The following is a 17,314-nucleotide window of genomic DNA, read 5'->3' as shown; positions in this document are numbered from 1 at the left end:
AAAACCCAATTATAGGGCCAGTAGATGGTGTAAAGATTAAGGAGCTGGATCGCACATGGCTGGCTGCATGATTCGAGTCTTGGACTCGATGACTTCAAAAATCAAACCAGGTACATGTCTATGCATACCCAGAGTCCTGAGAGGCACTGGAGAAAGGACTGTGGAGTGGCCATCCTCCCTGGAAGGTAGTTTTTCACTCCCTCACCCCGTGTCTCTCTCTGGTGAACACAAGTGCCCAGAAACAAAAACAAAAACAAACTAACTGAAGAACAAAAAACCTAATTAGATACCTCAAGGAACTAAGGAAAAGGGAACAAATTAAGCTTAAAGTTAGCAGAAAGAATAAATAAGTTTCAGGGTAGAAATATATGAAACTAAAAAAATAATAGAAAAGATCAATAAAAGTAAGAGTTGGTTTTTTTGAAAAGATGAACAAAATGACAACTCTTTAGCTAGACTAATTTTAAAAAGAGAGAAGATTTAAATAAAGCTATAAATTAAAGAGGAGACATTGCAACTGAGGCCACAAAAATGCAAAGGATCATAAGAGACTACTAGGAATAGACACCAATAAATTGGATAACTTAGAAGAAATGCATACATTGCTAGAAACATACAACCTACCAAAATGGAATCATGAGGAAATTTAAAAAAGCACACAAACCAGTAACAGGTAAAAAGATTTAACTGATAATCAAAAAGCTCCAAGAAAGAAAAGCCCAGGACCTGATCTCTTTACTGGTAGATCCTACCAGGCATTTAAAGAAGTAATATCAGTTCTTCTCAAACTCTTTAAAAAAAAAAATGAAGAAAAAATATTTCCAAATTCATTTTCCAAGACCAACATTACCCTGATACTAAAGCCAGACTTGTATATTAGGGAAAAAATAAAATTGCAGGTTAATACCCTTGATGCCAAAATCCTCAACAAAAAACTAGCAGATAGAATTCAGCAGCACATTGAAAAGGACCAGGTGAGATTTATCCCTGGAATTCAAGGATGGTTTCACATATACAAATCATCTCAGATGCTAAAAAAGCATTTTATTTGACAAAAAAAAAATTAAGAAGTTTTTGCCTTAGGGGGCATATGCTCTCTGGAGAGAGAGAGAGACAGAGACAGTGAGAGAGTAAGTGAGAAATCATCCTCTAGGGTGCATCGTCACACCACAATCCCTTCTTCTCCATTCTCCTCCTGGGATTTTGGGCACACGCACACACACGTTCCTGGAATGATTTCAAAGCACAGGTTAGAACTCAAACCACGGTTGGCCATGTGGAAGTCCAGTGACATAGCCGCTGCACCATCTGCCGGCCCCAACAAAGTTTTTTTAAAGAAAGACCATGATCAAGACTCAACAAATTAGCTATAGAAAGAGTACCTCAGTATAACAAGGCCACGTATGAGAAGCCCATGGCTAACATCGTACTCCGTGGGGATAATGAAAGCTCTCCCTCTAAGATCCAGGCACAAAACAGAGATGCCTACTCTTGTCACTTCCATTCAGCCGAGTACTGGAAGAGTAGTACATCCTAGTCAGAGTGGTCGAGGGGAAGAGAGGCACCCGGACTGGAAAGGAAGTCGTAAAATGGTATCCGTTTGACACAACCTCATAGGTAAGGTCAGGACTACTAAATTCAGTGAAGTTGCAGCATACAAAATCAACATACAAAAACAGTCATGTTTCTCTTTATCTTTTTACATTTTTAAATACCTTTATTAAAATATAATTCTCATACCATATAATTCACATTTAAGGCGTACAATAGTTTTCAGCATAGCCACAGATATGTGTAGTCATTACCATGTTCCTATATGCTAACAACAAAATAGCTAAAAAAGAAATTAAGAAAATAATTACATTTAAAATAGCATCAAAGAAAATAAAATAGTTAACAACAAATTTAACCAAGGAGGTGAAAGATCTGTACACTGAAAACTATATATAACAATGGTAAATGAAACAGAAGAAGACATAAATACATGGAAAACATCACGTACTCATGAATTGGAAGAATTAATATTGATAAAAATTTCTATAATGCCCAAAGTAATCTATAGCTTCAGTGTAATCTAATCAAAATTCCAGCGGCATTTATTTTTCACAGAAAAAAAATCTTCAAATTCATATGATATCTTGAGGGACCTCAAGTATTCGAAGCTATCCTAAGCAAAAAGGACAAGAGTAGACAGGTTAGTCCATGGCCTGGAAGCTACGGAGCTGGGTTCCACATGGCCAGGCATGTGGGTCAAGTCCTAGACTTGTCAGCTTAAAAGGCATGCTGGGTGCATGTGAGCACATGTCCAAAATCTCAAAAGGAGGATGAAATAGAGGAGAAATGACATGGCCCTTCCCCATGAGCGTGCTATCTCCCTTTCTCTCTTTCTCCGCCTCTCTCTGGCAAGTGTATGTGTCTGCTGGAAAAACAAAACAAGACAAAGCAAAACAAAATATGAAGGTAGAGGTATCACATTACCTGATTTTAAACTATTTTACAAAGCTATAGTAATCAAAACAGCAGGGTATTGGCATAAAAGTAGACATATAGACTAGAGAAAAAGAACAGTGAAACCCAAAGTAAATCCACATATGTATGATCAGTTGCTCTTTGATGAAAGTACCAAGAACACCCAATAGGAAAAAGATAGTTTTCTTAAGAAATGGTTTCAGGGGGACCAGCAGATGGCATAACGGTTACATTGCTGGACTCCCACGATGTCAATAGTGGTTCGAGTCCTGAACCTGGAGGCTTAAAACTCATGCTGGGGACATGTACATGTATGCCCAAGATCCTGAGAGAATGGAGGAGAAAGGGTTGAGGCATGGCCATCGCCCCTGGGAGCTGATTTCTCACATTTTGTCTCTCTGTCTCTCCATCAAGTGCATAAGCCCTATAGCAAAATTCCCTCCCCCCAAAAAACAGAAAAGAAAGAAAGAAATGGTTTCAGGGCCAGCAGATGATATAGTGGATAAGATTCTTGACTTTCACAGGGCCAACTGTGGTTCAAGTCCTAGACCTACCAGGCTGTAACTCACAATAGGGGTATGTGTGTGTGTGTGTGTACATGCCCAAAATCTCAAGAGGAGAATGGAGAAGGGATTGTGGTGTGGTCATGCCCCTAGGGGGTTATTTGTCACTTTCTGTCTCTCTAGCACATGTTCAATAGCAAAAGTCTCTTCTGACTGGGCACACACATCTCAGCATCAGGACCAAAGGGCAGGTCCTTTCCTTTCCAATGCAAGAAGATGATGCAGCCACCCCCGCCTGCAAGGATCCTGTGACAATATTCCTCTCTGCATCCCTGACTCGAGCTTTCTGTGCACTGTCTGTGTACCCACCCTCCCAGGTGGTCCGACTAAGCCACTGGCAGCCCCAGATGACAGCCACCTGCCTCTTGCCCATGTCTCTGCCCACCCTGCCCTCCTCAGATCTGTGCCATGGAAAATGCACCAAAGCAAGTGAGAACTGGATTTTACTCAATGAGAGAAATTCAGTAAAGATGAGATCTCCTCTTTCACCGTTCCCTAACAAATCTCCACGTGTAGTCGGTGCCAATTTGGTGATATGAGTAAATGATGATATTGTGATGAAATGACACAGTGTCCACCCAGAAGCCATGAAACCGTGGGATCGAGAACAGCCCGCCTATTCTAAATGCTTCATCTTACAGGTAAAGACTCTGAGACCCACGAAGATCATCTTCCGAAGCTGAGAAACTGAGTCATGCCGTGCAGAACCAGGGCTTCGTCGTCCTAGCCTGTCTCCTTTTGAATCACTGCCCTAGTTTCTCAGAGACCCCAAGTCCAAACTTCGGTCTTTCAGGTTGGGCTACTTTCTCCCTCAGATCACTTCTGAGAAATACTGAGAAATAGGAAACTGGCTTTATTGGTGGCTTTCCAATTCAGGACAGTAAACAGTAAAATTAAATAGGGAGGAGAAGATAATTACAATCAGAACTATTTCTCAACTGTGAAAAGTCAGTAATGGAATAAGGGAATACTATCCCTTAAGGGTTCTGCCAGTGGGTGTGCTGCCCCTTCTAGAAGGAGACAAAGAATCAGAGAGCCCCTCAACAGTGACTGTGAAGAAACGTGGCCAACTGCTTAACGCAAGAACACGTGTGGTTCCATGTTACCGTATCCATAAGAGCTATCAATACTAAAGCAGGTTTATGCCTCTGATAATGTCGCTTCCTTGTAGCTAAAGGCAACAATTGCTAATATCCTCATGCTGTGTCTTAATTCTTTATCCAATGGGCCTTGAGAATAATAATAGTAGCAGTGTCAAAAATACTCAAATCCTATTGATAGAATGCTATAAAATTTGTAAAGCTTTGGGTCGGACGGGATGCAGGAATTCATGTTTGAGAACATTTTAATTCCGGACAAGCAATTAATCAGGTAGGATAGAAGGATCCGAAGGTGGGAGAGTTCTCGTAATAAACAAACGTCTCCTTGGACATGTTTAAGTCCTGCTCTTCAGGGGTGGGGGTGCCACACCACTCCATGTTGCACCCCTTTGCAATGCTCAGAGCCTTCTTTTGTAAGTTATAACAGGCATGAGAGAAAGGTTGCTCAGACTTTTGAGCAAATTTGATTCTCCAACCAACAGAGCACTGTTGGAAAGAATAAGGACTTTCTTTATACTCTGAACTCGCACCAAACACCTCGTTCTGTGAACAGACCGGCCTTGAAGGAAACGAGACACGTAAATCGTGATGGCATCTGTTCAGTCCTATTCCGGGATGGCGAGAACAAGATGGTGCCCGCGAGCCGTGTCCCGGCCCGACAAGCCCAGCTCTTAGCAGCCCCCTTTTATCCGACACCTTGAGTCCTGGAAAGAATTTTTTTTTTAATTCATGTATCATGAACTCAACCCTTGAAAGTGTACAAGTCCATGGTTTTCAGTATATGAAGGGCTTTCAAAAAGTTCCCCCAAAATTGTGAAAGATACTACACATGGATTTCCAATTTTTTTGCACCAAAATAAACTTGGCTTTCATTCCATTTTTCATGAAAAATTTTAAAACCATTATTTATTTTACTTTAATTATTATGATGACGATTATTATTATGGTTTACATTTTTCTCTAGGGCACGTGTGTTCACCAAAGAAGGACAGAGAAGGAAAGCGAGAAAGCAAGCCACCAGGTCTAGGACTCAAATAGTGATCAGCCGCGTAGGAATCCAGTGCCATAATCACCATGCCACCCTGCTGGTCCCTCCATGACATTTTTAAAGTACTATTGTGTTCACAAAGTTTTGTGACCATTATTACCATCTAATTCCAGAACATTCCCATCACCCCAAAAGGAAACCTTGTTCCCATTGGCAGTCACTCTCAATTTTTTCCCTCCTTCTGCCCTGCAGTCCTGAATGCCTCTCTAGACCCACCTCTACAGGATAGTTCATATAAATGGAAGCACACAGTGTGTGGCCCTTTGTGGTTAACTTTCACTTAGCAAAGGTTTTCGTGGTTCTTCCAGGACATACCATGCACCAGTATTTCATGCCTCTTCATGGCTTAGTAATATTCCATTATATAGAATATTTTGTTTATTTTTTTATGTTGTTGTCATTGTTGTTGATAAACTAAGGAGGGATTTTCGTGCTGGTCTGAGTTGAATTTGAGACCTATAGGCACTGTGTATGTCATCATTTCCTGATCAAAAAACTAATGTGAGGGACCAGCAGTTAGCGTAATGGCTATGTTGCTGGACTCCCATGTAGACGGCTGCGGTTCGCGTCCCGGACCTGGTGGCTTAAACTCACGCCGGACGCGTGTGTGTGCGTGCCCAAGATCCCGAGAGGAGAATGGAGGAGAAGGGATTGCAGCGTGACCATCCTCCCTGGGGGGTGATTTCTCGCTTTCTGTCTCTCTGTCTCTCTCTGTCTGTCTGGTGAGCGCATGTGCACTATAGCAAAAACCTCTTCAAAACAAACAAACAAAAAGAAACTAATGTGACAAAATTACTAGTGTTTTAGGAAGATTGCTATGGCAGGCCTGTGAAGACCAGGTCTGCAGTGAGGCAGAGATAGAGGATGATGGAATTTGGAACTCAATTCTACTAAACAGGAGGGGAAAAATCAAGGTCACACGGGGAATCTTTGTGTAAGAAGCAAACCTGAGCTTTCTCTCTCCTCCTCTCCCTCTCTCTCTCCAGTTCTGACCATGAAGCCATAAAACCGCAGGCTTAAACGAGCAACTCACCCTGGGGGAGAGCCCAGTGGTGGTTCCAACCTTGTCTCATATTTCTCCTGGCAGCTCCGTTGAAAATCAGCCGACCACACTCCCTCCAGGAATGTGCATGGCTGATAATTGCCTCTCGCACAATTATCTGCCAAATCCTGTTGTAATGAAGTGAATGATTTAGTTATCCTTGTTAGCCAGGGCCCACGTTTCACAAAGGGCCATTACTGCGTCCACAGGGTGGCTGGAACGCCAGCCAGTGCACCTGTGAATGATTCTCAGCATCAGCTCTCTCACTGCAGCTTGCTGGGGATGGGGAGGCTGCCAGAGGTCCCGGGCAGCCTGTGCCCTGCACAGTCCCCCGTACATCAAGACTGGAAACACCTAGAGGTAAAATGAGAAACGAGGCCAGGGCTCAGCTCCCTGCTTGCTGACTTTGAGCCACAAAGCCTGGGGCCACTTCCTCTAGCACACAAGGAAGGTCATCCTAAAGGGTCATGGTGACAGGCCTCATGTCAGATGTAGTTAGGTCCAGGGAGAAGCCTGGCTGATGAGCAAACAAGGGCATCCCTGCCTGCACTGGGGCACCCTAAGCCAGCCCATCTCAGCAGTGCCCGGCTCCTCCCCTTCCTTTGAGTCCACAGCCAAAGAGAACGTCTTCCCTTTGCCTGCCCTATCCAGATTTGACTGCCTCCTCCCTCCTCTTTCCCCGGAAGAGGCTGTGCAGTCTGTGGTCCCATCTGCTATTGCTCAGACCTGCTGCTTTTCAGGGGGACGGAGAAGAGGAGCAGGGAAAGTAGACAGAAGATCATGGAAGAGAGAGACGTAAACACAGAAAGTTATTTGGAGAACGCTGTGCAACATACATGGGAATGCACATGCACACACACACACACACACACACACACACACACACACACACACACACACACACACACACACACACACACACACACACACACACACACACACACACACACTCTTGCACATGCTTGTTTCTCCTCGTCATATCGTCTTCTGGAAGGTTCTATTTAGGGGCAAGGTGCTCAGGTCGGAAACGTCACCCAGATTTGTGATGAGAAACACACTTCACCTGGAAGATTCTGGACTTGCGTGTAGTTAACGGGCTCTTGGGACATTAGCAGAACCAAGTACTCGCCTGACTGTTCACAAGATAGCCAGGTATGACAGTCCGTGTAGGTGATGGTGGCTGCTCTGTACAGGGACCCAGCTTCACCCTGGTTGCTGTTTGTACTCTGGACGAGCCGTTTCATCCACAGCAATAAATAGTCGATGCTCAAGAAACGCTTCTGTACGTACAAACTTACTCCTTCTCAGTCCGCCTCCTGTGTGCCACTTCCTGAAACTGTGAAGGCAATGACAATGACGATGACCAGAGGGCTAACTAGACTGTGTGCGAGGAACATGTCTGAGGACTACAGTAAGAGCGTTGAAGAGGAGTTCAGTACCCGAACACCTGTCTATTGCAGCTAGAGAGGCACAGCCCCTCCTGATCCGGATGAGGAGGAAGACATGGTGCTGGGGTCACCACGGACCCTCTGTGAAGGCAGGGGTGCCCCTGGGAGCATCCCTCCAGAGGAGGAAGGAAGGGACCCGCTCAGATGGTCTTGCGGCCCGAATGATGCTTGATCTTCGCCATGTACACCAGGCATTTTCAACGTTCTGTATAAATGTGTTTGGTGCTCTTCTATCCCAATAAAGTCTTGTACAAACTCGGAGAGAGGAGAGACCAGAGAACTTTCTCTGGCCCAGAAGGGGGTGTGAAACTGACCATTATCCCAGAACCTCTCTTCTGCACTAACTGCTGAAGCATCTCTGCTCTGTATCCCAAGGGTCAGAAACTCCCAGCCCGAACTGGATGAGTGGACGGATGTCAGGCAGAAAAGGGGGAGGGGGTGGAGGAAGAAAGGAAGGGAACAAGAGGAAGACAGGTTTTCATTGCTCTTCGCCCAAGGTTATTGTTAGAACCACTTGCGCTCGGATGAATCAAGGCTGCTGCTTCTTGCTCCTCAGAAACACCCTTTACTTCTGTTCGTCCCAATGAAACAAACCATGCCACGCCAGGAAACTGGAGTCGGAACAGTACCTGTGTAATTGCGAGGGCTCCAGAAACAGACTGCCTGGGGTTGAATGCTGGCCCGTTACTTACCAGCTGTGTGATACTGGACATGTTATTTAACCTCTCCGTGCCTCAGTTTCCCCATCAGTGGAAGGGGAGTCGAAAGCACCTATCGTGAATCTGTTGTGAGGCTGAAATGTACTGTGCACGCACGGTGTTTAGCACACGGTAATGAGAAGAAATGCGGGCTGATGTCAGGTTGTGGGTACAGAAGCATGCCATTCATTGCGACGCCAGTTTGCACCCACAGTCTCCAGCCCTCTGCCCTCAGATCGGCATCCTGTCTGATCTCAGGGCCTGAGGGGTGGCCCAGCTCATTCGACAGTGGGGAAAGAGGGCTGAGCTGTTCCCACAGGCTGCAGGCTGGGCTCTGGGGCAGGTGGGTTGAGCAAAGAACAGGGCGGGGTTTTGTGCCTTTTGTGGTTTTGCTTCCTGCGGAAGGAATCTACAGTGGCGTCCAGCCTCGACTATATTTTATAGTGTGAAATGTTGATGGACTTCTCCCTGGTCTATCTGCTGTATAAGCAAGGGCAGGGGCAGAGCAGGGCAGGGCAGGGGCAGGGCAGGGCAGGGGCAGGGCAGGGCAGGGCAAGAGGGTGGAGGAGTCTTGTAGTATGAGATTCTGTTGAGGGTACTTGTATTTTTCTCTATCTCTTTCTCATGAACCAAATAAACTTTCTAAGAATACACTTATTTATTATTATTATTATTATTATTATTATTATTATCATTATTATCATTATTACTATTAGGTTTTACTCTAGGGTGTGAATGCTCACTAGAGAGAAAGTGAGAAATCATCCCCCAGGGTGGATGGCCATCCCTTGGGGCAGGGCAGGGGCAGCAGAGATGATCGGCGAGCTCCTGATCACCTCCGCCTATGGGGCTGAGCTCAGGAAAAGGTTCCAGCTTGGGGTGCATCTTGCTGAGAATCCAGACCCATTCTTCCTGGGGACAAGGTGGTGTGGGGGGCCTTAGGTTCCACATAGGGGATCTCCTGAGCATCCCTTTGACAATTGTGAAGTGCCATCTACGTGTATGGGGTCAGTGCTGCGAAGGCACGAGGGGACAGTGACCAGCAGAGGGGTGGTCAAACCCTTTAGCCAAATGCTAATAGTTTGAATCTGCTGGACGCGTCACCTCCAGGGTTTTCCTGATGTTTCCACACACTCTGTCTCCACAGTGAGCCCAAACTCAGGCTGCACTCTTGTGTCTGTTGTGGGGGGTCAGGCCGGACAGAGGAGTGGAGGCTTTGTAGTGGGGTTAGGGGCGGCCTAAGTTAGACAAGGAAGGGAACTGGGTTTGAATGGGGAGTTCATGGTGCTTGGACAGCCGGGGAAGTGGAGATGGGCAAGGCAGGGACAGGGCGGACTCCGACAGCAGCAGCAGCAGGGGTAGCCAGTGCGCCATCTTGGATGAGGAGGGTCTGGCTGGAGCAAGAGCAGTCGGGAAATGGCAGTCAAAGACTTCTGACTCGGTTCTACAGGAAATGGCATGAGACACACGCAGGGGCCGCATGGCTTGTCTCCTCCCAACTGGAAGCTGGGGGCCCTTCCCCGGAAGGGCCAACGGCGGTGAAGCAGGTCTGCAGCAGGCAGCGTGTGCACGGGCATGACACATTACCCAAGTGCAACTCTGTGTTTCCAGACCAGCCATGGCTCCCAGCTCCTCCAGCCTCTTACTCCTCCTGGCCCTGAGCACGGACAAGCCAGGGCTTGCACAGACGTGAGTTTTCACAAGCGTCACGAGGCCATAGAGCGCCATCTTGTCAGGTGGAAAAACTGAGGCACTCTGTGGGAAGACCCCGGTTCTGGGACCTGCCCTCGAATCGCTGTGGGGGGAGACAGATGGAGGCTGTGGCTTTCCTTCCTGTGGTAACCTTCTACTCTTGGTTCGTTCCCCGTGGGCTATAAAGAGAAGGTATTAGGACAAAGGGCTCTTTAGCCACTTCTCATTAGGCATGGAGGAGCTGGGTGGGGCAGGGGTGGGTTTGGATTAGGGATTCCCTGTCAGCAGACTCCCTCAGCCTACTGGTGAGTGCAATGCTAGAGAAGAGTGAGGCTTTGGCAGGTTAAGAAAGGAGAATTACTTAATCCTTACTCTGCAGAAGTGGAGGGAGGAAGGAGAATAACCCTGAGAGCCGAGGGAGCCGCCCAGCCTGGTGGGGCTGAGGAGGACTCTCGTGGACTCATGGGTCGCTGGCACACTAAGAGGAAGCCATGGTTGCTGCCTCGGGGCTCCTGGCCATGGCTGAGCGTCTCCCCGCTCTTCTTTGGACCCACTGCCGTCCTTTGCTCTCCGAGGGCCCCTCGTTCACCCAGGCTCCCCCTGTTCTCATTCTCCCTTGGACTGTGAGAATGGCAGCATGCCCATCCAGGGCATAGACTGGGCCTCAGTTCTGGTTCTCAGTGAGTGAGTGTGTGTGTGTGTGTGTGTGTGTGTGTGTGTGTGTGTAGGGGACTGGGAGTCAGCAGGTCAAAGCACAGGATAAAGAGCTTGTGGGACTGCGGGTGCCTATGAGTCACACCCTACGCCCTGGAGCCCAGAGGACCCTTCCAGGGATCTACCAGCTGCCTGCAGGACCCGAGCAGCCAGAGCAGCCTCAGTCACGCCCCGGATGAGCTGCAGGAACAGGTGAGCTGTGGGGACTGGACATGGGGCTCAGGAGAGGCAGGGAGGCCGGGGGTGCTCAGAAGGAGCCAGAGAAAGAGTGAGAGAGAGGAGGGGAACGGGGATCTTTGTGCCTCTCTGCACCCCCACCGCCCCCCAACTTGCTGAATGACATTGCTTTTCCTCGGAAGCAGTCTAGGGGTGCAGCCAGAGGCTGGAAATCCAAGTGGAGTGACAAAGGTGTAGGGATGGTGCAAGTTATGGCCCATGGAGTCTCCCCAGAGATGCAAGTGAATGGTCATTTAATGTCCTCAGGTAGGAATGGGGGAGGGCCCCCTAGCTGGTGGTCTTGTGGGGACACTGAGGAACCCAGGTTTTGTAGACCCCTCCTGTCCATGGTGTGAGGGAGGAAACACGTGAATAGAGAAGGGAGCGTTCTGGACAAGACCCAAATTCTGCTTGTACTATAGGTGGTGTCGATGGCCAGTACTCTGGAGGAGCTCTGCGAACACACCTGGGCCTTAGGAAACCGAGGTAGGCGGTGTCACCTAACAGGCACTGTTTGTTTACTCCACACAGCCTTCACGGCAGACATTGGGGAACAACAGCTGAGCAAGGCGGTGGGAGCAGCGGGGGGCCGCATGGTGGCAGGCGGGCACTATGGTTAGCGGAGCTGTCACCTTCCCTTGACTTTTCTAGACCCGAGGGTAGATTCCTGGTTCCTCGTATACTCACCACTCCCTGTCACCCTCCTGCTTGCCTTCTGTCTACTCGTGGTGGTGGCCGGCCCTCACTTCATGTCCCGACGGAAGCCCCTGGGACTGGCAGGACCCACCGCTGCCTACAACTTGGGCGTGGTGGTTCTCTCGGGGTATATGTTCCATGAGGTGAGGCTGACGGGGTATGTGGGGAGCTCTGGGGTCTCTTTGTGATTTGTGTATTTTTCTGTTTCTCTTTCCTGACTGCAAGCACTTCAAGGGTGGATCCTGAGTCTCAGTGATCTTTTTTGTTTTTATTTTATTTTTAAGGTTTTTGCCATAGGGCATGTGCACATGCTGGAGAGGGCTAGAGAGAGGGAAGTGAGAATCAGCCCCCGGGGGATGGCCATACGACAATCCCTTCTCCACCGACCTAGGATTTTGGACACACGGGCAGACACACACCGGGTGTGAGTTTCAAGCTACTGGGTCCAGAGCTTGAATCATGGTAGGCCATGTGAGAGTCCAGCGCCTTAATCAGCATGCCACCTGCTGGCCCCTCACCGATCTTTTTTAAAGCCGGGCCCAGTGTAAGGTCTGATCCCTGCGGGAACCGATACCTGTGACATGAGGCACGCCTGAGAGAACGTGCCGTCTCACTGTGGTGACAAGGCCCTCACTGCCACCCTAATCTTTGTCATCTCTGCTCTGCCCACCTCACTTTCTGCTCAGACGCCCTCCTTCGCTTCTTGGCCAGAACGGAGATGGAAAGTCCCGTGAGGCAGGAATCCTGCTCTGTTTTGTTTTATCCATGTGACTCATTGCTCAGAACAATGCCTAGCTTGGAAAAAGAGTTTAATATCACCCAATACACTATCATCAAATAAACAGATCAAGACAAAGCTCACGCATTTTAAAATTAAAATTTATTTTTTAAGAATTATTTTATTTAATGCTATTTATTTATTTATTCATTTATTTTAATTTGACCAGAAATGGACAGAGTGAGAGAGAGAGTAAGAGTGAGGGAGAGAGGAAAAGTGAGAAAGCAAGCCGCCGGGTCCGGGACTCGAAAATAACCTTCAAGACTCTTTCTTCACTGATCCTATGCTCTCCACTTCTGAGACTGCTTCTCCTTAGAACCTCCATTCACGTCCCACCCTGGGGAGTTCAGATAGGCCACATTCTTCTCCTGCATGAGCCTGCCTCTCCCTCCTCTGTTTTCCCAAGGCTCCCTTGTTCTCGCACCCAGGGCCTACTTCCAGAATATCTCCTGCTTCCCTTTCAGCTAGCAACAACCTTAACAGTTAGAATATTTCCTCTTCCTCACTCGAACTAGGCAGGGCCAAGTGCGTACAGCTTTGTTCTCCTTCTACCAGGCACTTAACTCAGAGTCTTACGGATAGTAAGTGCCCAGTGTGGGCCTATGGCCTTGATTTGTTCGCATTAAAAAAAGAAAATTAGAGACCAGCCAGATATAAACAAGTCCCACCTGCTGATCTAGGCTCCGCATGGCGCTTGTGTCACCAAGTGTCAGTGGGGTTGGAAAGGAATGGTATGGCCCCTGTAAGACCAAATCAAGAATCAGCCTTGCCCGCCTGAGCCAGTTGGGGCTTACAGTGGTGGAAGGAAACTTTGTGACTTGGCCTCTTCCTTTCCTCCCCCAGTTCCTGGCCACCTCGCTCCTGGCTGACTACAGCTACTTCTGCCAGGCAGTGGACTACAGCCGGAGCGCACTGGGCATGAGGGTATGGCAGGGAGTGGGAGTGTGAAGGCCGGAGGCAGAGGGCTGGTAGGAGGCACTTCCTAACAAGACCCTGACCTGGGCCTCCTGACAAGAGGCAGTGAACCGGTAGGTCTCACCCAGGCTTTGGAGTCCGCGACCTCAGACTGTGGTTTGGATCTCAGCTCGGCCAGTAACTGGCTGTGAGACCACGGTGGCGTGCTTCACTTTCCTGGCCTCGATTTTCTTATCTATAAAATGGGGATGATCATACCTACTTTATACAAGGAAATCATGGAAAAGAGGCCAAATTAGACAAACAGGAAGATGTTTAGCCATGGGGCTGGCACACCCTGAATTACCATCGCTGGCTGTGTTCTGTTCAACTGGAAGCAGAACAAAAGGCTTCCTTGTGGCAAAACCAAAACCAAAACCCCCAAAAACATACTAGCTGAGGCTTGACGAGTCACCAAGTTGAGTGACTGGTTGCTGAGTGAAGGCTAAGGTCTTGGGACTCAGAATGGCCTGGAGACCATAGCATCAGCATCACCCGGGACCCTGTGGAAATGCAAAATTTCCTGCTCCCTGTGGGCATGCTGACTGAGGCTTCACCACCAACAGTGTCCCATGAGCTCAGTAGATTGCAAGCTCTCTGTTGGGGCACGACTGGAGCACCCTGCTGGGATCACTGCAGTAGCTTTGGCCCTCTTGCTGGTGCTCACAGCACCAGTGTGCAGACAGCACCAGTGTGCAGACAACTAGGCGTTGTGGGAATGAGGACACATGAGCCCTGTCCCTGGCCAAGCCGGGGAGGTGCACCATCAGCAGGATAATGGTTTAACTGAGCTTCCCCTTCCTGTCCAGCAGATGGCGAACGTGTGCTGGTGGTGCTTCTTCAAGGTCTTTGAGCTGCTTGACACAGTAAGACCCGTAGGTTCCTGTACTGAGTTGTTCCACGGAAGACAGGTCTAGTGGAAACTGTTTCCCTCCAGTGTCTCTGTTGGAGGTTCCCGGGTGTTGCCTGACAAGGGGAAAGCCATGGTCCCAGTTCCTGGTTGAGGAAGGAAGCTTGGGTCCTGAGGTCTCATTGCACGGCCACAGGCTGCCACTCTCCATCCAAGCATCTGCCCCAGAGTAGCTTTTGCCTGCATTAGCAACCAGGTTCCACATTAAATTGAAATAGAAATTTAAACAGATTTTTAAACTGGTATCATGTGGGAAGGTTCTTAAACAGCAAAGCCAGACTTCCACATTACAGAGGGAAAGTAGCCCTACTGCGGACCCACGGGCTTGTAGGACTGAGTGGAGTAAGACAAGGTCAAAATGATGGGACATGAAGAAAGGAGGAGGCTCTTTCTTATCAGTCTTTTGCCAAATGGAGTCTGATCAGAGAACATTTGAGAATTTGTCTTACAGTGTCTAGGGCCTGGGCTGGGTATGCAATGCCTGAGTTCTCTCTGAGGACAAGATATTGGGAAGGGCCCTGTCTCTGAAACCACATGGTTCAAATCCCGGCTGGCCATCTATTACTTGTGGCCAAGTTACTTCACCTTCCTGTGCCTCAGTTTCCTCACATATAAAGTGGAGGTGATAGTATGGACCACATACTGTTATGGAATATTTAAATGATTTTTCATACATATAAGGTGCCTGCCACACACTGGGTGCTAAACAAGCATCTGACTGTTATTTCCCTTTAGTTTTAGTTTCTCCCCTAAAACAGGTAGAATCACATTTCCTTCTCTAAGGAGTCCTTGATCCCCAATAGAAGAGTCCGGAGAAAGAAGGCCCCGGAGTTGACAGCATCTCTTCTCCCCTCCAGGTCTTCCTTATATTATGAAAGAAGCCTGAGCAGCTCACCTTCCTGCATGTCTACCATCATGGCGCCATGCTCTTCAACTGGTGGGCTGGTGTCAAGTATGTGCCGGGTGGTCAAGGTAAGTGGTACCCCCGTGGCGACCCTGACACCAGGACCTAGAAATCCAGGCCTCTGCTGGCTGAGTCCTGGCTTGGGAGAAGTGCACCCCTGTAATATTATGACCTGTCACTAAGACTGTCCTTCCCTGTGGCTGCAAGATCAGGCCTCTCCTTCCCGAGGCTCCCTAGAGCCTCCTGGCTGCCCTTCTCAGGGTGGGGTGAGTGGCTGCTGGGAGGTACTCAAAGCCTCAAGCCCTGAGCACAGAGGGAGTTAGAGACACTCTCTTTTCACGTCCCATTCACCCTACCCCTCCATCATGACCTCCGAGGTCTCAGGCTAGGTCTCATGATAGGATCTTTCCAAGGACTTTCTCGGACAGGGTCTGTAAAGATATTCTCTGCAGCTTGGATGATTGAGACATCAAGGAAAAAACCAACCCACAGCTATACCCGGTCCATTATTTTCCTTTATCCCTCCCACCCCACTCTGCAGCCTTTTTCATCGGGATGCTTAATTCTTTGATCCACGTCTTCCTGTATACGTACTATGGACTGACCAGTCTGGGGCCTCACATGCGGCCTTACCTATGGTGGAAGCGACACCTTACCATCCTACAGTTGGTGAGAAGACCCCTTAGCTCTAGGGATCTTGGCTGAGTCCTCTGTTCTGTTCTTGGGTTCTGTTCTTTGGCAGTCCTTGGTTCTGTTCTTGGCTCTGTATCTGACCATGAACAAACTTTTCTCAAACTCCTAGTTTCCTGACTTGCAAGCATCTCAGTAGCCATCTCATTAGATCCTGGAGCCAACCTTAGCTCACTGATATCATGTGGGACTTTGAGCAAATGACTTCCATCTCAGGCTTCAGTGTCCTCATCTGTAAGATGGGAGGCTCAACTAGGTGACCTCAGAGCACTAATGTCCTGGGTCTATGATTACTGATTGCAGCCTCCAGGGACATGGTGCTTTGTGGTTTGGGAGCATCACTGCCAGATGGTGGTGATGACCTGAGGTGTCACTCATGAGTCCAGTCATGAGGGCCAACATGACACGGATGATTAGGAGCAAAGTGGAACTAAGACCAAGAGACAAGCAGGAATATTCTTGGTATCATGGGTTAGAAACAAGGCTTCATCTGGCTTCTTTGTTTCTCTCCCCTGGAGCTGTAAGAGGCCCAGACTGTGCTGGTAGACAGAGGGGTTAAGACAGAAAAGGGACAAAGGGAGCATTACTTTATTTCTGGGCTCTATTTCTTCTGCTCTCCCACCTCTTTTCTCTCTTTTTCTTAGGGTCAGTTTGTGGTCATTGTGGCCCACTCCTCCTACAGTCTCTTTGCTGAATGCCCCTTCCCTGCTGGGTTCAATGTGGCTGCCCTCCTGTACACCACCAGTCTCATCCTGTTTCTCAACTTCTACCACCATACATACCTGAGGGACAAGCAAGAAAAGCTGGCTTAAGGAGTGGGATCCAAAGATGGAAACTGGCAAAGCCATCCCTACAGAGAAGTGGGCAGAAGACTGTGGCTCCCAGCCCACCTGCATGAGCAGGTACCTCTGGGCCTACATATTATCTGAGGAGGAAGGAGGAGGATTGTCCAGAGTTTAGGAGGAAAGAATTGCATCTAGTTTTCTGTACTCGCTTCTGTGAGCACATCTCAAGTGGATTTATAACTGTGCATCTCCTTCTTCTGCTAGACGTAGGGCCCTCATGGGAAGGACTTATTCACAGTGGTCTTTACACCTGGCACAGCATCTCAATAAATACACATTTGGATCCTTGGATTCCCTGCCTTGGAGTCATGACCACTGGGAGTGGAGGAAGTCAAGACTGGCTTGATAGCTAACTTGCAGAAGGAAATCCTGACCAGGAATATCCAAAGTGAAGTGGATCTGTTTTATTTCTTGTGTGGGTGTGTGAAGAGTTACCTCAGGCCAGCGGGTGTATGGTGGTTAAAGGTGCTGGATTCCCACAAGGCTAACCATGGTTCAAGTCCCAGACCTGGCAGCTTGCTTTCTCTCTTCCCTCTCTCTCTCTCTG

General features: G+C 48.3%; 1 protein-coding gene across 1 annotated transcript; it reads left to right on the top strand.

Moving 5' to 3' along the window:
* The first annotated feature begins 9,181 nt into the window (after positions 1 to 9,181).
* Positions 9,182 to 16,848, top strand: LOC102489276 (elongation of very long chain fatty acids protein 1-like). Its single transcript, XM_014585662.2, is given in 11 exon segments — positions 9,182 to 9,291; positions 9,980 to 10,057; positions 10,879 to 10,966; positions 11,413 to 11,476; positions 11,522 to 11,593; positions 11,642 to 11,829; positions 13,308 to 13,388; positions 14,231 to 14,284; positions 15,186 to 15,300; positions 15,774 to 15,901; positions 16,567 to 16,848. Coding segments are annotated over 11 exon segments (1,146 nt in total). The 3' UTR covers positions 16,735 to 16,848.
* The last annotated feature ends 466 nt before the right edge of the window (positions 16,849 to 17,314 follow it).

Source organism: Tupaia chinensis, unplaced genomic scaffold, assembly GCF_000334495.1.
Source record: "Tupaia chinensis unplaced genomic scaffold, TupChi_1.0 Scaffold150288_1, whole genome shotgun sequence".
Lineage (NCBI taxonomy): Eukaryota > Metazoa > Chordata > Mammalia > Scandentia > Tupaiidae > Tupaia > Tupaia belangeri.
Note: the sequence above shows the minus strand (reverse complement) of the source record. Positions and strands in the feature narration are given on the sequence as shown.